Raw genomic sequence first — 26,073 nt, forward strand, 5'->3', positions numbered from 1 at the left:
CTCCTAGGTTTACTCCCAACAGAAGAAAAAAATCTGCATTAAAAACTTACAAATAGGACCAGAGACAGCCTCCTGCGGCCAAGCCTGAAGAACTGAGTCCTATCCTGGGGACACATATGGTAAAAGGACAGAATTCAACTCCTGTGAATTATTTCACAGCAGTATTATCCAAAACAGCCAACAAGTAGACACAACATGATGGTCTACTGAACTTACAAATGGACAAATAAAGGGGATAAATATATGCCATGCTATTATTTCCTTAATAAAATTGACTGAAAATACCAATTATAATTCACTTGGTAGAGCATTTCTCTAATGCATATTTAACCCTGGAGCTGACCCTCAGTACTACATAAAGGCCACAGTAGAGCATGTCTACAATCCCAGCACCCAGAAGGCTGCACATGCTCAAGGTCATTCTTAAATACACAGATTGTAACCAGCCCAAACCCTGTCTCAAAACATAAAATATCTGAGACCTGGAGCTTATGTCTTTAATCCCAATACTCCAGAGGCATAATGAGCAGGAAAATCCCAGTGAGTCTGTAGCCAGCCTGGTCTATAGAGCACTTCCCAGGCCACTTAGGGATGGGAAAAACCTTAAAAACATTGTGCTAAATAAAATAAGCCAAATATGAATGATTATATATTATATGAATTTACTTATATATAGTGTTCTGAACAAGCCAGTTAAAAAGAGGACATGGGAAGTCAATGATAACAGACACGGGGTTTCTTTCAGTGGTGACATTTTAGAATGAGACAGTGATGGTTAAATATACTAATGAACTATGAGACTTAAAGGGTCAATTTAACATGAACCGTATCTCAATTTTAAAAATCCTCACAGGCCCACACATGTTTAACCTATAAAATGCAACACCCTATATTCTATGGAGCAGTTTCTCCCTCTTAAAAACATATATGTATAAGTATGAAATGCTCATACCAAGGAATCAACTAAAACTCACACATCTATAATTCTTTTATGAGGAAAGCTCGAACAGGTGGATCTGAGTTGCAGGCCAGCCTGGGCTATACAGTGAGACTGTTTTATGAAAGAAAAAATGGGGGCAGAATATGGTAGAATTGACTTACACTATTAGAATTTAAGGTTTACATCTTTGAAACAAGAAGATTCATCTTTATTGTACCTTTGTGATCTTCTCCAAGTATCAGGATACACTCTTCTAGAAAGGCATGTAAGGTAGGTTTAAAGATTGGCTTTCCTGGCATTAGTTGCATTGTCCTAAAAATAAGCAGCTCATCCTCTTTAAGCTTCCAACATTACAATCTCATCAAGAACCAACAGCTATAGGTAAAGGAAAATAATCCAACAGTTTGCTAATCCTTGAAGCAATCATCCCATGCAACAGTGCAGCGCTTTTTATATCTATAATTGATTATTATAGTCCCCTCCCTGGGCAGACACACAGGCATCCCATACACACACATATTCCACAGCTTTCAAGGCACAATAATCTAAGCTTTATTTGTGTTTCATATAAAGTTGGTTTAAAAGTATAGAGAGGTGTGAGTTTACCTATGAAGCAGGAATGTAGAAACCTAACCAATTACTGAAGCCATCCTGGTCTTTATAGAAAATATATGCATGAAAAATAAGTCACACTGTATCCAAATTGATTGCAAAGAAAAATAATATTCCCCAGATTAGCCCCAAATTTCTTGAGTTCCCGAGTTCAGATACTGGTATAGATAACTGTGCACATTTTCTTATATAGTCAACAATGAGGCTACTACCAAAAAAACTAACATTTTATAGACAGAAAACATAATCTCTACTGTATCTCTTAAAATCACAAAGGCAGGATACTAGGATACTCTTCTATTGAGTAATGAAAACCAACACTGGTCTGTCCTAGCTATACCTCTATTTGTCCTCTTGTTTGAACATCAGAGTACGTACGCCTAAACAGAAGGCTGGAGGGCTAGCTCAGCAGTAAAATGCATGTGTAGCACATTCAAAGTCCTAGGTTTGCAGAAACAAACAGGCAGGGAGGAAAATGGCAGTGCTTTTTCCCTGCTGAATCATAGACAATGCACTCAGGAAACACAAAAACTCATGAAAAGGCCAAGGAGGTGACACAGCAACATGCATAAACCATACACACAAGGCTACACCTAAGAACTTAGGCAACTACATCTATAAAACGAGGCGGACAAAACTGCCATGACCATAGAATTCATAGAAGTTGGATCACATGCTAGGTGACCGCTTCCAGCTAAGGTCTTAGGCTCTCAAAAGATATGAAGCTAGGTGTATCTGCAGATATACATACATTTGTGTATCTACAGGGACACTAAAATGTACCTATCTACTGTGTATAACTACCAGAAAATTACAGAACAAGTGGCCAGAAATAAAATACACAACCATGTAATTGTTTTCTTTAAATTAAAAGGGGCACTCAGCTTTTATTTTTACATTATTTCACTCAAAATCCAATTATTTTCTTTCAGCAAGCAAGAAAATTTAAATAACATAATGGATGACAAAAACCACGTACCCCTTGTGAAGTAAGGTTACCTGATGTATAAAGGGGTTGTTAGCGACCAGGCTAGACATTTCGAATGCATGTATTTCACTGCACAGAAGACATCTATTAAGTGTGGGTGAGGAGCATGGTTTTTTGCAGCTGTGTAGCTTTATAGCATATGGACATCCACATTAATTTTGTTGTGATAGAACTTGATTGAAAAAAATTCATTTGAAACATCAATCAATAAAAGTTGAGCAGGTTGAAAGAAGCTTTAGTTCAGTCTCATGTAGAATATAGACTCACCCTCAAGTTCTCTACATCCCTGTTTCAGGTAGCCATTAGCCACCGCACTAGTAAGACATAAGCAGATGGTTTTATATTTTGTTTTTAGTAAAAATCCAAGTTTAAATAAAAAGAAAAAAGTTTTAATATTGCTGTAGGCATCAATATGGCTCTACATTCAATACAGGAGCAAGGCCTCAAATGAATGAGGTTTTCTTTCCCACAATGCATTATTTTCCAACAGTGGTTTTGTGTGAAATTAATTGGTCCAATTGGAACAATCCTTGCAGTAAAATGGGGGGAAAAAGGAAAGGAAAAAAGCTTCTTTGATGTAGAATAAGAGCTATTCCTTCTTAGTGACTATAAGCATATTTGAATAAGGTTGGGAAATAATACTGGTTTAGTAGTTTCTCCTAAGGTCCATGATCTCACCAACCGCAGGTAGCTCGCTGGGTACTCAGTATTGGGCATGAATTCTCTCCTATACAGTAAACCTTAAGTTCACTTAGATGGCTCTTGCTTACTGCCAAGCCGTAAGTGCCAGTACTGCACCCTCGGTACTATCTTGCAGTCATTGTCATGCTTTGTTAGCTTCACAGTTGTATGACAGGAAGCTGCATCCATGAACAGTATGACTGCTAAAACAACACCTACCCAATGACAACATCAGTTGGCATCTCAATGTAGATGGGGAAACCTCACCAGGCCTTACCTACACTTGGACAGAGATAGAAACAGTTAATGACTACTAAAAGTAACAACTCATCTTTTCCAAGAACAAGCTCCCTAATAGGTTAGGTAATCCCAAACGGTCATCCCTAAGCACATATGAGAAACATGGAATGGATTCCATAGGGTGTGCATTCTGTGTGTGCATGTATGTGCTTACACCAGGTATGTGTGTGAAGATAGGAGCCAAGAGGGGAATTAAAGAGGTAATGAATTTGAAGGAGAGTGGAAATGGAAAAGGTATGGGGAAGAGCAGGACAGAATGATGTAAATACAGCACAAATATATGGGGAAAAGGAGGGAGTCTTCACTAAAAATCCTGTTGGCCAGGGAAGTGGTCCAGTTGGTAAAGTGCTAATCTGAAATCCAACTTTGGCTTGGTGAATTTGACCTGAGTTTGACCCTGGAAACACACGTAAACAGCAGAAGGATCAACACATGTGCGCGCGCGCGCACGCATGCGCGCACACACACACACACACTCTCTCTCTCTCTCTCTCTCTCTCTCTCTCTCTCTCTCTCTCTCTTAAAATAAAAGCAATGTTGTAGTTAATATTCTGCCAGTCAACAAGTTTGCTATCAAAGCTGCTTTTAGCAGGTCAACAAAAGGCCAGGTGTGTTGGCTAAGTACCTTTAATCCTAGCACTCAGAAATCAAGACATTTGGAGGCATCTCCATGAATTCAACATGGTTTACACAGCTAGTAGCAAGTTAATCAGAGCTATATAGTAAAAACCTATCTTTAAAAAAAGTAACAAAAATATTTGAGTAACTTAGTTAAAAATAACTAAGTGAAAATTCTCCCTTAAATATCAATACTCTAGATAAAGGCTGACGGCAAATAGAAAAGAACTAAAATTCAGTATTTCTCCTAGATTGCAGAACATTAATATGCTGGTAAGAAATTGGCATCACTCACTAACAAGGACAAAAAAAGTAGAACCTTCCCACTCCTCCAGTAGAAGAAGAGTACTCAGAGGCCAAGAACAGAAGCTGAGCTCACCGAGAGTTTGGTGTCCTTGACAAGCCCAGGCTACTTTGCTAAAATATCTTTAGCAATGACAAGCAAGCCATAAGAGCTAGGATAGTACCTTGAAAGGAAGGGAAGGTTTCATCCCATTTGCATTTTAAAGGGTACTCTTCCATGATCTTTCACACTTAAAATAGATGTCTAAACCTTTTCTTTTCTTAGCCTGAAAGTCAATGAAGATGAAGAGCTTGGCCTCTACAATTGTTCTTCACCCTAACCCACCCTAGAACAATACTGACAGCTGCTAACAAACAGGCTGCATTTTCTCTGCACAGCTGCTGAGTGAACAGTCTCCCAGTGCTTCCTCCCCTCTGGCCAGACGGGCTGGCACACTGCATGTGCAATGAAGGGGTGCAAAGGTCCACTGAATTGTCAGCCCGATTTTATGCTACTTCAATTTTCTAGGATATATGCAGTTCTTTTCAAGCAAAAATCAAGCATATGCCATAGCATGAAACTAAAGTCAGGGGCTATTTCTGATCATTGCAAACTTTCAAAGAGCCTGTCATAAATCATAAAGAGCCCACCACTTGAATGATTAAAAACTGCATATGCTGAAATGCTGAACACACCATGATACATTAACTCTTGGCCCAATTCTCCAACTTGGGTTATTACTATCAAGCTAATCTTACTTTGTAATCTCAACATGTTTTTCTAAACTAAAGCTATTAATAAAATTTGCAATTCACCCACCCTTCTAAAATAACCTATTTTTATTTTCTGATTCTATTCAAAATGAATATTAACTATAAATATCTGTCTGGCTAATGCATTTTCCTCCTTTTGCAATTCAGGTACAAAGATTTTAACGGTCTGGGCAGTGTCTCTGAGAACTCAAAAACTAGTATTCATTCTATTATTGAAAAATTACACGTAGCTGGCCCTGTGGCTCATTTGTTGAGTACTTTCTTAGTATGTGTGAGGCCACAGGTTCAATCCCCAGTACTGTCAAACAAAGACCAGAAAAATTACATGTAATAATTTAGAGCCTATCAGAAAACAAACATGTCCCACAAAGTTGAACAGGGCCCTTGAGATCTGCTTTGCATATGTTTTCTTTTAATCAAAACAGGCTTTTCCATCCTCATTCATTTGGTTAAAAAAATCCCTTGCTCCAGCTCCAAGTACAATCACGATTAGTCTCTTCTAATCAAACACGGTATGTGCAAAAATGCCAGTGAATATTTGATTTGATCTCTGAAATAAAGCAATTCATTACACTAGAAAAGGGTAGAGAAGGCAGCAGACAAATGCAGGCATAATTGTGTTCTTTGTTGAATGTGATTAGAGAGCCCACTAAGTAACAGTCAAAAATGTGATACAGGAGGGGAAGAAAGACAGAGCCCAGACCTGGGGGGAAGGAGGGAGAACTGTTTATGCAGAGCTAAGCTGTCAAGTGCAATAAAGCGGCTTGAATAAAATCTAAGCTGAAAATCCACTGAAGCTCCCTGGTTCACGGAAGAAAAAGCTATTAAAAGGAAATGAAGGTCACCCTCCCAGTTTATTTCACCTAATTGACTGCCAATAGCTTACCACAGGCACCCCAACTGCAGATCTGCAATTGAGAAACTGATGAAAGGAGGGTTTTCAAGCTGGGGCTCATTCTTTAATCCTCCTTGGCTCTTGTGTTTTTCCCATCTCCAGTGGGGATGTAATTTTAAACCTTGATAGATTAACTGGTTCCATTGTCTGTCACAGCACTGGACTATGGCACTCTTAATCCCTACAGCAGCATGTCTAATTATCATTACAAAGTGTCTGAGGGAACTATAAAGACCAGCAGGGCATCTTCTCACAAGCAATTAACATAAATTGATAAATGAGTGATTTTGAATTCATTTGAGGAACTTGGGTATGAATAAAATAAAGGACCCTACCTCCATTTCAGCTACTTCTTTCCTTTAATCTAAAAGGAGCAGAACATGTGAGAACCACCTTAGGTTCTACAGTGGGTGGAGCTGAACTCCAGCAAAGGAAGAGACAGAATGCCTGGCTTACTGGATCCCTTAATGCAGAACAAATTCCTTGTGATTGACAAGAGAAACCAACTTCACCAGCAAGAAGAGATGGCTAAACTCCAGAGACATGAACCCTGAAAGGCCACAGAGCACTAGGGCAGACAATTAACACTTCTTCCCTGGAAAGGGAGTTTTTCATTGGCATGCCACTTTAAAATTCATGAAAGGGGAACCAGAAAGAGAAGAATCAAACAACCACACAGGTTTCAGTGCCTAGAAAGCAAAAGGCAAGAAGTACTTGGGAATAATTCAAAGTCCTGTATTGACCTCACTGTGGTAGAATGACACTAGACAAAAAGAAACAAGGAAAGTATTTAGAAAGTGACCTACACCTTCTACCCTACTACTAGCAGCAAGGGTGGTTTCACGTATCACAGGATAAACTTCTTTACTTCTCTTAAATGAGAGTTATTTTCCTTCCTCTTCTAGTGTTCTCTCATTGTTCTTGTGCTATGACGTCCTCTTCCCTACACGTCTCTACACAACCCTAGTCCCCTTTCTCCCTCCCTTATTAACCAAATAACTCATCTATAAGTTACACAAACTTAGTTGAGTGCTATACCATCAAACCATAAAGAAATGAAAGCTGGTGATACACACTGTAGGAGGTAGACCTGGTAGGCCACGTACCCCGATGATGGCATTCAACTCTGCCATGGTCACCTGTTTGGCACGTTCGACAGCCTGGGCCACCTGTTGTTGATGCTTTGAAAACAAGGAGAAAAAACTGTTAGCAACAGCTAAGAATTTCCCTGTTCATTCTGACAACAAAGACCAAAAGGCAGGTCATCATGCAAGTGTTATTTTACAGAACACAGAACAAAGAGAAAGGACAATGTGACAGTGCTTCTCTTTATTTCTGAAGAGTTCCAGCATCACTAAACTCCCAGTGGGATAGTAAATATCAGAGTGGATATCAATAATGATGACCTGTCTTTAGATACTACAAAAAACAGAACATGGAGGACTGACTGTCCTAGCTTATAGTGGTATGTTTAGGCACATGACGTTTATAATAATTCACCTCTCTTGAAACTTAAAATGGAACCAGTCAGTCGGTGTTTTCTCTGGTGAAAAATAAAATCTAGATGCATCAGCAATATTGTTAAAAAAACTAGAAATTTTTTCAATATTTATCTGAGTCTTTTGATATTACACTCCAAGGAGAAAGTTCTGTTTTCAGTTTAAAGAATGAAAACTCACCTTGTCCACTCCCCAACTCTACACGTAGTTAACATATAGTCACAGTTAACTTGAGGAGACCAGTAGAGGTCACTGAAAGCTAGCAAGCAATCAAAAGGCGCTCAGGGTGCTCTACAACCAACTCCACACTTAAGCTTGGCCTCCCGCCTGTCACCGTAAGTTTATCTTTACATATTGAAAACACATTATTCCTCTGTACCCAAAAGAAGATAACACTTTCAAAGCAAAACTGAAATACAATGCTGAATTAATCTCCAATTACTTCTATGAAGGGTTCCTTCTGCACATATTAATGTAAACTCAAACCACATGGCTTATCTATTACTCTGTGAATCAACATGATATGATTATTCATTTTATTCTTATGATGATTACCATCTACGCTCTCCATGGAATGAATCTTGACTATGCATACATGCTTTCATGTAGATCAACCCCAATGCAGTTACTTTCAAGTCAGCTCAAGAAAAGAGAAAAGGGTACCTGAATCATATCAAGCATTTATTACTCAAACATACACCTAGCCAGCAGTGGTGGCACTGAGAAAGGAACAGTGTTTTGTCAATCTGAGGCCAGCTTCAGCTTATTCTACCCAAGGAGTTCCAGGTCATAGTGACACACACACACACACACACACACAGAGAGAGAGAGAGAGAGAGAGAGAGAGAGAGAGAGAGAGAGAGAGAGAGAGAGGGAGGGAGGGAGGGAGAGAGAGAGATAGATTTCTTTATGCTTCATAGTCACGTTTCAGTTTAAAAAAATAATTATTATTATTTGGGGTTGAGATACTGTCACCCCTCCAGCAGCCTGCCCTTGTATGCCTTAGACAGAATGACAGGGTTGACACACTTGAGATGTAACAGATGTTCTTCACACTTGTTCCCTGTGATAAAATTAACATCTTAAAACTGGCTAATTTGCAAACAGAGAAGCAGCATAATTGCACTTTAACAGCTGAACATTTTACTTACTTCCTGAGACAGAAATGGGATGACTTGTGCACAAATGGTATTCAATCTCTTGGCGATTTCGGTCTACAAAGACAAAGCCACACACATGTTTAGAACACCTCCCAATCAGTTCAGAAGGTGAAACTTTAGTCTTCAAATCTCATTCCCAGAGGTAGAAAATTGTTCCTTAAGCCACATTACCAATAATTACCTGGAAATAAACTATAGATACCAGAGCTCCCTATAGAACAGGCGTAAGTGCAAATTTTATTGGTCACTTAAAAGATAATGATGGAGCTGGTGAAATGGCTGTTCTCCCAGAACCCAGATTCCACTTCTAGCACCCACATAATGGTTCACAACAAGTTGTAACTCCAGTTCCCATGCACTCTTTTAACCTGTGTGAGTACTAGGCACACACATGGTGTACAGACACACATACTGGCAAAATATACATAATTTTTCATTAAAAAAATAAAAATAAGGAGTATTTGAATCAGAAAATATATATGGTTTAGATTATACTGTCACTTGAATCTGGAGTTTCAAATCCCCTAATATCTTCTCATTGAGTACCTTCAATGGATTACTATGGGACATTTTTACAGTTACAGCAAGTTCATTCAAAGTGATATCAAAAACCATATCAAGGCAACCTGCTTTTCCAAGGTGTAAAGGACAAAAGCAGAAGAAAGGGGGTATTGGCACAGCCTTCCTCCCTTGTTTTTGTTCACTATACACTGCTGGTGCAAGTGTAAACTGATGAAACTACAGAGCTGTGGAGATTCCTAAAAAGCTGAAAATAGAACTACTGCATGAGCCAGCTATATCACTCTTGTATAAGTCAACGCACCACACATGATATCCCTATTCACAATTATTCGGAAGCAGAACCAGCCTAGGAACAGAGGAACAGATTAAAGAAAATGTGATCCATGTACACAATAGAATTTTATAGAGCCATAATGATGAATGAAATCACGACATCTGCAAGAAAGTGTGTGTGACTTTGATAAAATCATACATTCCTTCATGATAAAAGGTACTAGAGTAACAAGGGATGCACGAGATATATGGAAACATAACAAAGACAAATTATACCAAGACATCAGCCAACATTCTAAACAGAAACTTAAAGCCTACTAAAATCACAAACCAGACAATGAAGTCCGTTCTCTCCACACTTGTTCAATATAGTGTGCAAAGTCTTAGCTAGAGCAATAAGACAACTAAAAGAGATCAAGAAAGTTGGCGTGGGGAGAGGGGGCGGTTCTTGTTGTAGACAGTAGGATTCTATATATAAAATACCCTAGATACCACTAGGAAATTTCTATAGCTTACAAATATTTTCAGCAAAGTAGTGGGATACAAAATTGATATACATATCATAAACCTTATATACCAGTTAACAAAACATTCTAGAAAAGAAATCAGAGAAACTACCTTTCATGATAACTTCAAAAATATCTTGTAATACCTCTAACCAAATCAAGTAAAAGACTTGTAGGATTAAAAACTATAAGATATTGAAGAAGGAAATTAAAGAAGACAGTTAAGGTTCATCATAGGATTACCATTGCTTTTCTATAGATTCAATGCAATTCTCAGCAAAATACTTCATAGATATTAAAAAATAATCTTAAATCATATGGACACACACATATATACAGACACAGACACACACACACACACACACAGAGAGAGAGAGAGAGAGAGAGAGAGAGAGAGAGAGAGAGAGAGAGAGAATGAGAATGAACGTTAAAAGAATGCTGTTTAACAAAACTGTTGGAGGTATAATCATCTCAGATTTAAAATTATACTGCAGACCAGTAATAGTAAGGAAAAGAAACAAGTTGATCAATGAACTAGAAGAACTTAACACCTGGACATAAAGCCAAAGGAGCCAAAAATACATACTGGAGATAAGAGTATCTTAACAAATGGTGATGTTCAAATTGGATAGCTATGTGTAGAAGAATGGAAATACAACCAAAAGTTATCATCCTGTTAAAAAATAAAAAAAAAAAAACCAATTCCAAGTGAATCAAAGGCCTCAACATAAGACCAGACCCTCAATCTGATAAAAGAGAAAGCAGGAAATAGGCTGGAAATTATTGGCACAGGATCCTGAACAAGATCCTGACAGTGCAGGCATTAAAACCAACAATTAATAAATGGGACCTCATCAATCTGAAAAGCTGCTATATAGTAAAGGATACCATCAACTGAATAGAGACACATAGTCTAAAAATAAAATTCTTACTAATTATACAAGGGCAGAGGTATATAGTATCTAGAATATACAAAGAACTCAACAGTGAATGTCTAGAAAACACAATTTTAAAATGGGGTCTAGAACTAAGCAGAGTTCTCAAAAGATGAAACACAAATGGCTGAGAAACACTTATAAAACCTCAACTTACTTAGCTATCAGGGGTACTGCAAATAAAACTACTTTGAGATCTCATCATACACCAGTCTGAATGGCCAAAACTGGAATTTTGAGACTTTTATGTCAACACATTTTAGAAGAGGAAACCTCAACTAGGAAAGCTACCAACCAGACTGACTATGGAAAAGCCTATATAATACATTTTCTTGATTGATGATTGGTGTGGACTGATGATTCAATGTGTGTAGTGTTAGCCTTGGGGTGTTCCTTCCTGAATACTGTAAGAAGCAGGCTGAACAAGTCACAAGGATCAAGCCAATAAGCAGCACTCCTCTTTGCTTCAGTTCCTGCCTCCAGGTTTCTGCCCAGTTTGAGTTTTTACCCTGGTTTCCCTCGGTACTGGACTATGATATAGAGCTGCAAACTGAAATAAACTCTTCTCTAGGTTGCTTTTGATCATGGTATTTTATGAACAGCAATAGAAACACTAACTAAGACTTTAACCAACTACTACTGTATTGTATTGTATTGTATTGTATTGTATTGTATTGTATTGTATTGTATTGTATTGTATTGTCTGTTCCATGAGGTGGAACCGAAGCCTGTCACTGTTAAGGAGCCCAAGTATACTAAGTGAACATAGCAATAACACAACTCTTAATGACATACTGCTATATCCATAGATTAAAGCACGAGAAGCTTCTTGTAGTGTATGGAAATAAATACAAGGACCCACAACTGGACAATTTGCAAGTGAGAGACCTTTGAGCACTTGGCCTTACATACCATATCTTCATTAAATCCCTCCCCTCCAGGCTCAGGGATCAATGCAGAAGAACAGAGTAAAAGAGTCGAATAGCCAAAGTTGGGGGACCACTCCATGGAAACAGTACCTTCCAGACAGAATAAGAATTCTGACAGTATGAACATGACCCAAACAAGTTCAAGCCAGACAAAGCCCCAGAACAAAGAGAAGGAGCAGTGGGCAAAAAAAGTCCCAATCCTTGCCAAGAAGACCTTGAACTTCTCCAACTCCTTGATATATGATCATACCCAGTCATCAAACCTAGGGGTTCACGCATCCATGTATCCACTGATTTTTTTTTTAATAATAGTAATAATAATAACAGTTGTTGTTGGGAGAGAAAAGCCAGTTTTTTTCAATGGAATGAGACTGGGTTTATCAACTATATTCCAGGGTAGGTCCCATTATTTAGAAGCAGTCGTTTAACACCAAATGGACATCATGATGGTGCTTCTTTGGTGGGTCTTGTGTTTACTTTGCTGTTATTTTTTCTTTGAAAGAGAAGTTGGATGGGTAGGAAAACAAGGAAAATCTGAGAAAAGCTGGGGGAGAAAAATTACCAAAATAATCTGTTTGAATTTTTTTAAGTAAATAAATTTATAGATTAAAATCTGCTCAAAAAGTTCATTATGCCTATACAGTTATAATGACCAAAAGATTTTCCCTAAGTACAATCTTCACAGAGAATCAATGTTTAAAATAAAATGGTTAAGACTTTAACATTTATTATTTCCAAAAAGTAAATAAACTGTGAAACATATTACTAATAATAGAACTCAGTCTAGAGTGTAACAAGTCATGACGTGTTGAAAAAATGTGGTGTCACCAAACGCCAAGACTTTGCTAAAAAAGACCCTGATTCATCTAAGCACATAGGAGTCCTGAATAGCTGTATTGCCTCTATGTAAATAAACCAGAGAAAGTCCATGCTTAGCTAAAACAAACAAACAAACAAACAAACAAACAAACAAACTTATACCTGGAAAGAACAAAGAAAAACAAAAGCAGAACAAAAGAGGAGGTGAGAAGGGCAGATTAAGAGAGAAGAGGGAAATCCAATCTGTAAAGAAGTCTTTACTATTTCATCATTTTCTATCTATGCTTGATACTGCCTTTATTACTAGATTAGGCAATAGAAAGAATCAAGAAAACGAGATATGTAGTCAAATTGACAGGATGGATACATGAATCCCTAGGTTTGCTGGCTGGGTATGATCGTATATAAGTGAGTTGGAGTAGTTCAAAGTCTTCTACTACATAGTGATTTTAAGGCCAATCCAAGGCCTTAGTCTTAAATAAGACTAAGAAGAATGAAGATAAAAGTTGGGGAAAGATCAGTGGATGAAAATCACAAACTGAACAGGCCATATCCATGAGAAAGGAAAAACTCCAAGAACTTTAGGATAAGGTATATGTAAAAGTTGCCTTTTCTCTTACAACTTGATTCTAGTTCCCTGAGCAGACTAGCTCTTTGGTTTTATGGGATTTAATTGATACCAACCCAATTCTCCTGACAAGCAATGGAATGGCATTACAGAGCACATTATAGAAGGAATGTGCAGGCGGGGCATTTGTGTAGGAACAAACTCCATGACCTTGTTTTACCCAAGGGGGCAAAACCAGAACAGCTGTGCCAGATACAAACCAGAACTCAGCGAGGTCTGCACAGTTCATTTATCACTATCACCATCCACTTAAGGTAGGTAACTCAAAGTCAAGATTCTCCTGCGGAGCACATACACTCCCTTCCCTGCCTCTTTGGTAGTTATGCAATGCATCACAGCACACACTAGGACATGCACACAGTAGAGACATGTTTGTGTAGTACTCATTACCACCTTCCACATATTCTAGCATCATCCTATTCATTCTCTTTCAAATGCAATTAACATTTCAATTGTAAAAGAGATATACATGGGACTAAAGAGATGCTTCAGTATTTAAAAGCACTGGTTGCTTTTACAAAAGTCTGGGATCTAGCATCTATATGATGGCTCACAACTACTTGTAACTCCCATTCTCTCTGTGAACACTAGACATGAATGTGTTATAAATTCACAAATTTCAGCAAAACAAACACATAAAATTATTTTTAAGTAATATATGCACAGCTGGAGATATAAATCAGAAGTACAGTACTTACTTGCCTGATATACATACACAAGTACCCTAGCATGGCAAAACATAAAAGGTAAGGATTATGATAACTCATTTGGAGTATGTAACACATGCACACAGGGATACATGGATACAGAGGCATGGCATATGGTTAAAATAATAAAACAGTAACATGTTTAGTGGCCTTGGGCCACCATCATTCCAGCTACTCACTTCACCTACGAAAGTAGTAAGAGAACATATTTTAATATTAACAAGTCCCATTTGTTGGGTCTCCAAAGCAACCTTATACCACCTGATCAGAAAGCCAGGAGAACTCAGTCCAAGTCTTTGCTTCTTCTACTTACAAGTTGCTGAGCTTCACAGCTCTGTCCACATGTATGATATCAACAAGAGTGCCTTCCTCCTGGCAGTGAGGATGAATGTAAATGCTTTGTGAGTTCTTTAAGTGGGATTTTAAATCTCCAATTTCCATATCCACACTTCCCAAAATGTTCCCTTTGATTCTCTTCAAAATGATGATAGCAGTAGTTGGGGGTAGGGAATAAATAAATAAATGAAAATAACAATGATGATGATTCTTAGAAGAATACGGTCTTCTGCCTAAATACCAAGGGCTCCCTGATAAAATGCTTACTGTTGCATGAATTAACAGCCATGTTTTGCATCCATGTTTCTCTTCTAGGTTTCGATGCTGACAGGGTAGTTATATCAGGTCCTATCTTAGTTAGTATTAAGAGTTTCCCAAACTAGGGGATGAAGAAATAGTTTGGTGACTAACAATCATTTGTTGATCTTGTAGAAGACATAGGTTTGGTCCCCAGGACACACAGGAGTTCATAAACTATAACTCCCATTCCAGGAGATCCTTATGGTCTTCTTGCACCAGGAATGATTGTTATGCATGCATACATGTAGGCAAAACCTTTGTCACATAAAAATAAATAAATCTTAAAAAAACACATTTTAAAGCCTTTAATAACACCTTCTACCTTTCTTGAAAACTAGACCATCTACTAAAACACTGTCAACTGAATTTTCCACGTGCAAAGGGTTTTACTCTCAAAGCTAAAAATATTTTTGGTACTGTTAGGTTACAACAGACACCTTATGGCAGAAACAGCAAATTAGCATCTGGAGGCCATTGTCAACTCAAACAGTGTGTGTTTTATGAGTGTGTGGTATAGGTACATAAAAAGTGAGAGCATCTATATATCCAGGCTGTGGCTAGTAGAGGGACTGTGTATCCTTGATGTTCCTTATCAGAAGCAAACTTCATTGACTAGTTAGACAGCCATCATTGTCCCAGGAATCATCCTGTCTCTACTCTCACAAGTGCATGAGACTCTGCATAGCTGCTGGGATCAAACTTAGTTCTTCGGGGTTATATTGCAAGTATCCTTAGTGATTGAACCATTGGCCGGGCTCTCTATTCAAAAACATCTACCAAAATAACAATGATGCAGAGGAGGTACAGGCATACTTTCAAGGAGCTAAAACCAAGAGATACCTCAAAACTCAGTGACGGATGAAAACTAGAAATGTTCTACAAGGCTTTTAAACTAACCTTTGTTCTTGGGGGATCAGTGTGTGACAATATCAGGATTCTATTCCTAAAAGTTCAGCATTCTCTTCTCATACTCCTCATACTTTGTTCAATTACAAGGAATAAAGAGCCCACTCCCCAGGGTTCATGCACTTCCCCTCTACATCCAAAGTTAATGCATACTGAATACCATTGGAAACTCAAAGCAGGGTAAGAACTGTGCAGGAGTAATTGCCCAAGGGTCTCTAAACAGTCCTGTGGCACTCTGCCCAAAGTCAGTTTAGGGAGGTGAAATTTTACCAGGATTAAATTACCAAGTGAAGGATCCTAAAAAGTAGTACTTAAACTAAAGGCAGAGAAAGCTACTGCAGTTTTTTCCCAATTTGGTTTTGTTTTGGTCTCCCTGAGCCAAAGAGGCCTAGAGAAAAACAGTAAATGAAGTGTTCGTAAGATTTTGTTTTAAGTAAGGTTGGTCATTTGGAACTTGTTATTAGAACTTAAAATTACACACACACACACACACACACACACACACACACACACACACACACACACTGCAATTCACAGCATCTCATAAAACTGAGTGTTATCGCAACACGGAAGAGGAGGATGAGGAATTCAAAGTCACCTCCAGCTACAGAGTGAAGCTGAGTTAAACCTGGGCTGCATGAGCTTAATGAGGAAATAACCTTCTGAAAAAATAAACTTTGTATTAAAATCTAATTTGTGTATTCAGGAAAACGGCATGTCACTGTGGCCAGTAAACTAATACAGTAGTCATTTTTGGTTTTCTTTTGGGCAGTATTGGGAACTGACATTAGGGCATGATAGATAATTGCTCTACCACTGAGCTACACCCCATGTTCCCAGTACAGTTGGGTCTTGGAAAAAAGAGAGAGACAGTTCTTCAAAAGCAGAAAATTATCCAAACTTGGAATGGCTTCTCCACAGCTAAAAATTTATCCTAAGGAAAGAGTTCAAATTGCAAAGTATTCCATATATATATAAATTTCACTGCAGAGCTGGTTTAAAGCAAAAGGGGAGGGAGAGGATGTGGTAATAGTTCCACACATTACAACCATGACACATTTCTAAAAACCTAACATTTACACCCTGATAAATCAACTATCTAGTATTAAAGGAATGGTCAAATACATGCCAACTCTCAGACATGAAAAGTAACCATTAAATATGTATTTGTGATGATTCTAAAATGGCCAATATGTTCACTAGATGGAGTGAGGAGGAACAGAAACTCTGTAGTAGTGTGCACATCTATGTGCATGTGTGTAGCCAGGCAATCAATGCAAGCTAATGGGCTAAACAAAAGATGGCTATGTTGTATGGTTAGAGTACCTGTGACTCCTTCAACCTCAGTCTTTCTAAACACTGGTCTTGGTTTATTGTTTCAATCTGTTATTTATTTGTTAAGCTGTCAACCCCACAACCCAGAGAACAGTTATGTTAACAATCCCTGATATTATTTACATGCCTGCCTCTGTCCATCCTCAAAGCGCTATATAGAGGTCAACATTTAAAAAGAAAATGATTTACTAACACAGTAAAGGAAGATTAGAAGTTCCATACCCAAAGCTGATAAACTCAAATCTTATTTGGAAAGCAATGCAATTGGGTAGACATACAATCAAACAAGCCTTGGCACCCCTCAGCTAATAATGACATCACAAGAAGTAGGTTCGGTGACCTGTAAAGACATAGTCACTGTACTCTTGCTGCTCTGACAAAAAGGCTCTGCCTGCCAGAACAGGCATTTTATAAGCAACTCCAACTATGAACTATGAATAGCAACTACAATCTATAAGCAAGCAAGCTATAGTCAGTATCTCCACCACAAAGAACATTATACTAATAATATCTGTCACTCTTTCCCACCTGGGGAGCACAATTCATAAATGCCTATCTTGTTCCTGAAGATAACGCTGACACGTCTAAAGTTAGTTCAGGCTATATGTATACAAACTGCCTCCACAATGCTATGTACACCACAGTGCAAATCTCCCCCAGTGGTCTTGTCCAACCCCTTTTCAGTAAAGAGTAACCTTTCGGTGTTTCCCACTCTGACTTTACACTGTAACCTCTGGTATTAGCAACATGCTCAAGACCTGGTAAGGTTATCCAAAATCCTAATAAGTAGATTTCTGCTTAAAATACACTTAATGTCAATAACTGGCATACTGGAAAAATCTTAATCAAAAGGATGTAGAATTGGTTCTGTCATTGTCTTGCTTTCAGGAATGAACTGGCACATACGTCACCCCTAGGCAACAGCCCTGCCATATGGGTTATCCTCACATGGAGGTGACCAGTGGTGTCTAATCAGGATCTCCAGAGCAGTTCCCTTAACGCCAGGGCTTCTGCCAGAGGTCTGGACCTGGAAACTGGCAATTCTTTCTCACAGTTCCTAGGTACTCCTAAAGTTGTGGGGACTCTGAGTCACTATGGGATCTACCTCTATTAACTGTCACTCAGTGGCACAGCACCAGCTGCTTAGCTCCAGCTTGGCCCTGTGACATCTCTCTAAATTTCAAACCAATTCTTCCTGGAAATGGACTCAAAGTTTAAAATAACTAACCTGGTAGCATATCTAGAATTCTCTCCAATTCTCTCCAAAGCCTTCTTATGACATATGAGCAACCTTCCTAACAGTTCCATAAAACAAGACCAAGACAAGAACACAAGTCATGTGTTCTTGCAAAATCTCAGGTACTATTCAGATACTGCCCCCAACTTCTGTGGCAATATAAAGGTACCATCTTAAAAGTTTTAACTAAAACAAAACCAAGAACAGCAAAGGACAGAAAGCTTTGGTGGTACAGCGAAGCAGAACTTACCACAGTTACTGCAGATAGTAATATTTATGTTCCCTCTCTCTGTCACTTGGCAGCCTCTACACTTGCCAAACCTGAGCCTTTCCAACTGGGCTCAGCCCTCTCCTTCACTGCTCTTCTTTATAGTCAGCCTCTCTGAAAACAAGGAGGGGTTCAGAGAAGGGAGGAAAGGAGAAAAAAAAAAAAAAAGAAAAGAAAAAGAAAAAAGTGCTGAAGGCTGCCTGGGTGGAGATAGCAACACTAATTGCTCCCATTCTCTGGCTCTAGAGGCAGAATGCAGAAAACTCTGCCATCTCTTCAGGAGCTCTCAGCAGACCAGCTCAAGTGCCCTTAATTGTTTATGTTCTTAATGCAGAGCCTCTTGAATGCATTCATTTTTAATAGCAGGCTTGAGTGTGGGGCTCATCAAAGAATGACAAAGCAACTCTATTCACAGGGTCTCCTTCCTGCAATGATGGTCTTTTGATTTATTTGCAAATGACAAGCTTGTCCGGCCTCACTTGAGGGCTGCCCTAATTTTTCCCCCAAAGAATTCAGTTGCATTTTCTAAGATGAGGTCTGAGCCTGTGATGTATTTGTGTGAGTTGCACCCCACCCCCATTAAGTTCCTTCTAATTAATGATTTAAATGTTTTGACCCAACTGTTGCCAAGCAGAACATTTGGGCTTTAATTTGTCACTTTGGTAAAGCTGCATCTTTGACAAAAGCATCACAGCTGTTTAGGCTTGTAACTGGCTCATTTGTATTATTCCGAAACCCTTGTTACAGAGTTCACAAAGGGCCTTTTCACATAAAATCATATTGACTTGTTACAAAATGGAAATACAGTTTCTGTATTAAAGCAAAATACCTACAGCAAGATCAGTAGGAGGAAAAGCCAATGACATCATCATCATCATCATCATCATCATCATCATCATCATCATCATCATCCCCAGAAGAATAGAATCGAAACTGCAAAACCAAAACATGACCTGCATGAGCCAACTGAGATTCCACACCAGGACAAGAAGTCAAATACTGGCTGAAAAGCAGTATCTCTTTCACAAGGTGGGGTACACTGCAATGATACAAACAACATTCCCTTTTACAGCTATCACTGAGGCCCAAGTCACTTGTATTTGGTTGGTACTGACCTCCAGACAACTGTGAGCTCTGTTTTATACTGTCCATTATGACATAGCAAAGGCTCCTTACCCCAGTGGTTTACATCTTGGCCATCAACGGAAAAACAGTTTTGCATGTGTGCTTCCTTAACACACTGAAATCTTGGATGGGTGGATGCAACTGTGGGCTAGGGGTTTCCTAATTTTATAAACATGCTATATATAACTAAATTACCTGCACACACATGGTAGCAGTTGCTCTTCCCAAGAGGCATCTCAGGAAAAGCTACTACTTAAGACTATAACACAAGACCCAAAACGAGGACACTCATGGCCTAACACAGTGGCTGTGCATGTGACATGTATATGTGTTATTTTAGTTGGAAAAACCCAGCCCCTGAGCAATCTTTCCATTTCCCAGGCTGAGCTGTCAGACAGGAATAGTCCCTCAGGAAGGAAGTTAGTGGTCCTGGTTTCCCAGGTAGGCATGCATAAATCTCTTTTCAATCAACATCAGAAAAAAGGCAAAGCTCCAAAGAATCCTGAAGAGAAGTAGGAGGGAGCAGGGGAGATACTTCCCCGCCTGTCCCATCCTAGGGTTCACAGAACTGGTACCAGCTACACTCAGCCAGTAAGTGGGTGTAAGTTAGAAACCACTTTGAACAAACAACTGTACAAGAAAAAAATTCTCAAAAGCATTTTAGAACAAATTTTAAACACTAAAAATTTTCAAAGCATCGCTCCCAGAAAAGCTTCACTATTTAGAAGACTGTCTGCACAATGACCTGGGTGCATACAGACCTACTAGATAATTGAGGCAACTTTTCTTGAGGCAAGCAAAAGAGAATTATAATTTAACCAGAAATTAAATCACTGCTTTATGCAAGCGGGACTTACAACACTGAAATATAACTTATAGAGAAATCCAATCTTAAAAAAAAAATTACCAGTCCTCTAAAGTAACAACGCCCCACCTGCTTCTGAAGAAAACTTGGATGCTGCATAGAAGAGTTGGGTATTTGGCTACAGTGTAACCAAACATACATAAGAATAATTATGTCCCCTCCCTCTCTGTCTTCACCCCTTCTCTCCACACTTTCCTTTCTTTCTCTTTCCTCTCTGTCTTTCTCTGTCCCCTCTTTCTCTGCTTGTCCTCCCTTCTCAGGTCCCCATCTCATGTCCCAAATAAACTTCATTTTATACTAAAAAAAAAAAAAAAAAAAAAAAAGAATTATGCCAAAGAAAATACAGTCCCCGACCCAGTTGTAATTATGAAACATGGTTTTAAATTGTCATCCTAGGGTTCATAGAAGTACAAGAGAAATGGACAGCAACCCAGGTGACGGAAATGAGAGAAATTTATCTCCTGGCCAGACCCAAGTTACAAGTTACTTTAAAAGCAGACAAATCAATGCATGTGGGTGTTTTCAGAAAACATCTCACTAACCATGTGGGTCCCAGAACATGCCAGCTCTCATTTCCCAGAGCATCAGAAACCAAATTTAACCCATGTATTCTGTTACACTGGTCTGCACTTGTCTGGTTCCCACAGGGCTAGGCTGACTCAATAATGCTGCACTCATTCTGCAGAACTGAATAGACTTCCTGTCATTTGGACTGTGAAACACAGTAATCCACCAGGGAATAAAGGTCAATATTGCACTTTAGTCATTACTGAATCATTTGAGATGATCTGTGGTTAGGATGAGAGGAAAATCGAAGGAAGGCTGTGAGAATGTGGCAAATGGCTCAACCTCAGAGCAGTTTTCATCTCCATCTACCTAACAGGCATGTGGGTAAAAGGTCCACCCGCTACCACGCTTCTGGGCATTGGGCTGGTTTCAAATCCAGGGCACAAGCCAGGAACCAGTTAAACAATGTAGTAATAAGGGGAATAACTTCTAGACCTCAAGGCCAGTGCTCACTTGGGTTTTAGGTCACCAGCTGAAGGTTAGGACAGTTCTCTAGTCTGCAAGAGACACCACAAAGTAGAAAACTTACCAAATACACAGATGTACCTTCAGTGCAGTATATGCCAAAATCTTAATTGTACATACAGACATATGCCATGCTCACACCTCCACCCCTACTGAGAGGCAACCATAGGATTTCTACTGCATTTGCAAACACATAGGACGACAGCAGCCCTGAAAATTCATGTGGCTGCTAAATCAATCTTTTCCTAAAATGTCCAATTAATGCCACTTCATCTTTAAGGCATTTAAATCCTTAAATATAAAACATCTTAGGAACCTAAGGCCAATTATCCTTTAAGCCACAGAATAAATGTTCATGCCCCTTGATTTTTTATCAATATTTTCTTTCACTGGTTTAGCTGGCTTTTTTTTTTTTTAAAGATAATGTATCATATATAAGTTTAGGCCCCCACAGTATATCAATGTCAAACAACATCGTGTCAAGCTAAGATTCAATTCAGGTAAGTGCTACTGCCAAATTTTCTTGTTCCCAGACGGGCTTTAAGATTATTTTATTGCTTAAAATTTAATTTGTTCCAACTCATGTCTCCATGACAACGTTGGCTAACCCTGCAAATCATTTGAGTAATTGGATATCTTATCTTTCTATTGCTCTCAAATCGAATGATTCTGCTAGAATTGTAACAGCCAATCAAATTTACAGTCCTCCTGAGTAATAGACTTGGAAAAGGAGCCACATTCATCTCCCTTGTGCAGCCATATTAACTAGTATGGGATGAACAGCAGAATCTGGTCTTCCAACTGTACTTCGCATTATAAACACTGTCAGTACTCATATTCTCACAATGCAAAGTCTACTCAAAAAGCTCTTCATTGAGTCTGAGAAGCAGCAATGGCACTCATGCCATAAAAACCAAAGAACAATGTCAGTCTCAGCAGTGAAGAAAACTGACAAGAGTAATCCCAGAAGCTGATGAGAAAAACTTACTTAAAATCACTTTTTAAATATTGAATCCATGCTACATATAATGCAATAGTTAAAAGTATTGTTTAAAAACACTGCCACTGAACTCAGAGCTTTTAATAGAACTGAGTCAAGTTCTTTGTAAATCAGTCAAGAAATAGAAATAAATACAAATATAACAACCGACAAGAAAACTCTAGGTGCTCTTAGAGAAAGCAAGAGTCAAATATCCTTCATTTCCTTCAACAATACCCCAATACCCAAGGTTGTCTGTGAATAAGAATTGAATTTAGCAGTATATGAGTTTGGCCTTTGGTCCGCTAAAAAGTATGGGCGGTAGGTCAACTTTAGTGGGCCAATTCCAGTCTTCTCTACAGCTGTGTAGACACTGGCTCCAAGGAAGCCCATGGCCCCAGAACTTAAGATAGTAAGCTTGTTTACAAATGGGAAGGCTCTGAAGCCCCAGCCAACTGACAGCTCACAGAGCTGTCAACAACCAATGCTTACTCTACAGACAGCTGGGCTACTTACTTTTCAGCCCGAGAACAGGCTGACTGTGCTGTGCCCTTCTTCACCATAAGTACTTATCACAGACATAACAAGTTTCTTCAGAATCCTAAGTCTCAACTTTCAGCATGTCATCCAGAAGCAGTGGCCCATGTCTGTAGTTCCAGCTATTACTGAAATGAGGAAGGAGGCTCATGGACCTTGGGAATTCGTGACTAATCTGAGCCATTAACAGAGCAAGACCCCATCACAAAATAAAGACAATAAGTATCTGCAGCCACTCTCAAAGGTAACACTTTTCTCTGTCCTTCGGGTTTTGCTGTTCTTGTTTTTACTTCTCCCAATATTAACATTTAGGCAACAACTGTCAAGTCAACCAACATCTTAAGACCAGTGATAGACAAAGAAAATAATTTTCCAAGTCTCCTACACAGCACTTTACAAATTCTGTATCAAAAACAAAACCACATGCAGACAGTACCCCCTATTCAAACACACATGTACACATACATACACACACATCCCTGTTTCAAGGCTTGAAACTTTCTCTAACCATACAACTTAATCTAGTAACTATGCAAACAAACTTTTTTATCTTCAGGACATTTTTTTTTCAACTTCAGAGTTAGTTTTGTTGCATTAAAAAGAAAAGAATATAAAACACACTTATATACCTCTTCTATCATTTATTCTGTTGAAATTAACTTCTATGAAAATGAACCAAGTAAATGGAAAGCAAAACAAAACCAACCCACTTTATTTCATCTGGCGGATATATTAAATTCTTGAGTCACTGCTGGCTGGCCTATGTTTGTCATTTTAATGATTTTATATTTCTTAAAGAGTGGATGCAGCCAACAAGGGCTGTATTTTGGTTTTTAAATTCTCCTTTTGATCCTAAAGACAAATGCTTATGATCTAAAGAGGAAATCAGTAAAATAAGACTTTACAATTAGAATGAGAAAAATGAAGAAAATTCAAACCAAGAAAAAGAACACCAGGACTGAAAAACAAGATGGAACTATAAATGGAGCAAGATGTGTAAGGCCAAGAGCGTGAACGTCATTTAGAAGGACTCCTAACAGACCTGATAACAGCTCTAACACCCCTCCTCCTGCAAATAACTACCTGTGGGGAGCTGCTTGGGTCAACACTAATTTTACTTGTCCCTATTATTACTTGTTGAGTATATCATTGGAAGTGATGTGGTTAATATCCACCCACAAGACAGAGGGAACAGATAGGAAATTCTCAAAAAGCTCCACGACTAAAGGACTCAACAGTTACCCTAATGCCAATAAAGTCTACTCCACGGTAATGAATCAAGCAGCCCTGGTAACCAAAATATTAACAACTATCTGAACTGGACATGGTGCTTACTCCAGTAAACCAAGTTAAAGGTTAGCTCAGCTACGATGGTATAGCTCATCTCAGAAAAATCATTGAGAAAGAAAGAAGGAAGGAAAAAAAGGAAAGGAGGGAGGGAAGGAGGAAAAAATATTTGTGAATGATGTCACATGCTTATAATCCCAATGCTTGTAAGGGAGAAATAGGGGGATCAGGAGTTCACTTCTAGCCTTCATAGTGAATTAGGAGCTACTAGGGCTCCATGTGCCAAACAACAGCAGTAACTACACACACACACACACACACACACACACACACACACACACACGCACACTGAGTAGAACAATCCAGCACCTTAACTGTAGGCTGCATGAGGACAGGATACCTTTTCTCCATCCCTTTCCATTCTGGACTAAGATGCCTATCAGTGTTAAGACACCCTTTCCTAAATCCTAAGCAATCTTTTTATTATCACTCACGAATCTACAGAAGCCTTTCAAATGGCATAAAGGCAGCTGCATTTTGTTCTCCAAATCAATTTCCTCCCCAGACATCAAGTAGATGTTCCTGCAGAGAGAAAGAACAGCCCTTTCCTTCTAATTCAAAAATCCATACTGCCATTGCCCTCGTAAACTGCTCAACAAGCAGTATTGGCAAGTCACTTGCGTGCTGTAATATATTTACTGAAAATCCCAATGGTTTACCTCCCTGATGCTGGTTCTTCTGTATCTGAGCCTGTCAATACACCAATGGACACCACCACACTTCTATGTAGCTCTGACTCACTATTTGCTTAAAGCATAAGAGGGTGCTGGGAATAAACAAAAGCTTGGCTCTTAAAGAGCCAACCTGCTGTCTGGGAACCTAGCCTTAGGTCCTCCCCTATTCAGGGAGTCTCAAATAAGTTTTGTTCCTTAGCACTTCATACTCCTTTCACCCTCTAGAACTACAACCCCCCCCCCTCAACTAGGGCACTTCCCACATACATACAAATTTCAAAATTATCTTCATTTTGCAAAAGTATGACAGAACATACTTTTACTAATTATGTAATAATAAAACAATGTCTCCCTAGCAAACACTGTAGGCAGATTTCTAAGGTTCTGTAGAGATTGATTGAGGGGACTAAAGGAAAGTGGCTGGAGGCCTGGTGAGGCAATCTGGCATTTCCTTTGTGCAGGGAGGTAGAGGTGGGGCTGAAGAAGGTGCCCATGTATATGTGGAATGAGGGGACGAGGGACCAGGTCAATGTTGGGTGTTTTCTGCTGTCATTCTTCATCTTATTTTTTAGACAAAGTCTTGCACTGAGCCTAGAACTCACTGACTGGGCTAAAGAAAAAAGCCCACTTCTGTCTCTCCACCCCACACCCTACTATTTGCCTGCAACCTCCCCTGGCCCCCAACACACACACACAAATGTTAAAGCTACAGAAGCAAAGCACAAAACAGTCGTTACTGCTGGAGATCCAAAGTCAGGTTTCTCATGCTTACAGCAGCAAGTACTTCACTGGGCCACCTTCCCAAAGGAGCTTTTCTATTTAAGTACCAATTATGTTTTGGGGAAGAATTGAAGAAAACCGCCTTAATGCTATGTAAGTTGGTAATCCGAACATGCTGAAGCACAAGGATAAGTTTAGTTGAAAATAGGAAGAATCCATTAAGATAGAACTCCTAAGAAGACCCCTTCCTCACATCAAATCTGACTAACACTGGCTGAAAAAGAAAGTCCCTGTCATCTACCAAGCCCACACCTACTCTCCAGATCCACTCTTTCTTCATACAG

The 26,073-nt window shown here is 39.0% G+C and overlaps 1 protein-coding gene across 14 annotated transcripts in view; it reads right to left on the minus strand.

Annotated features, from left to right (window-relative positions):
- The window catches only part of Tle1 (TLE family member 1, transcriptional corepressor), an 83,937-nt gene that overhangs the window by 46,280 nt on the left and 11,584 nt on the right, over window positions 1-26,073 (minus strand). For 8 of the 14 annotated variants that reach the window (XM_017593478.3, XM_039110257.2, XM_006238293.5 and 5 more), the window contains exons 5-6: window positions 8,741-8,803; window positions 7,197-7,271 (exon numbers count right to left, since the gene is read on the minus strand). In XM_017593478.3, coding sequence (XP_017448967.1) covers window positions 7,197-7,271; window positions 8,741-8,803 — 138 coding nt within the window. Of the gene's footprint in view, window positions 1-7,166; window positions 7,272-8,740; window positions 8,804-18,432; window positions 19,261-19,283; window positions 19,384-26,073 lie in introns of those variants that run through there. The other 6 variants (XM_008763786.4, XM_006238286.5, XM_017593476.3 and 3 more) reach the window with 3 other exon arrangements.

This window comes from Rattus norvegicus, chromosome 5, assembly GCF_036323735.1.
Source record: "Rattus norvegicus strain BN/NHsdMcwi chromosome 5, GRCr8, whole genome shotgun sequence".
Classification (NCBI taxonomy): domain Eukaryota; kingdom Metazoa; phylum Chordata; class Mammalia; order Rodentia; family Muridae; genus Rattus; species Rattus norvegicus.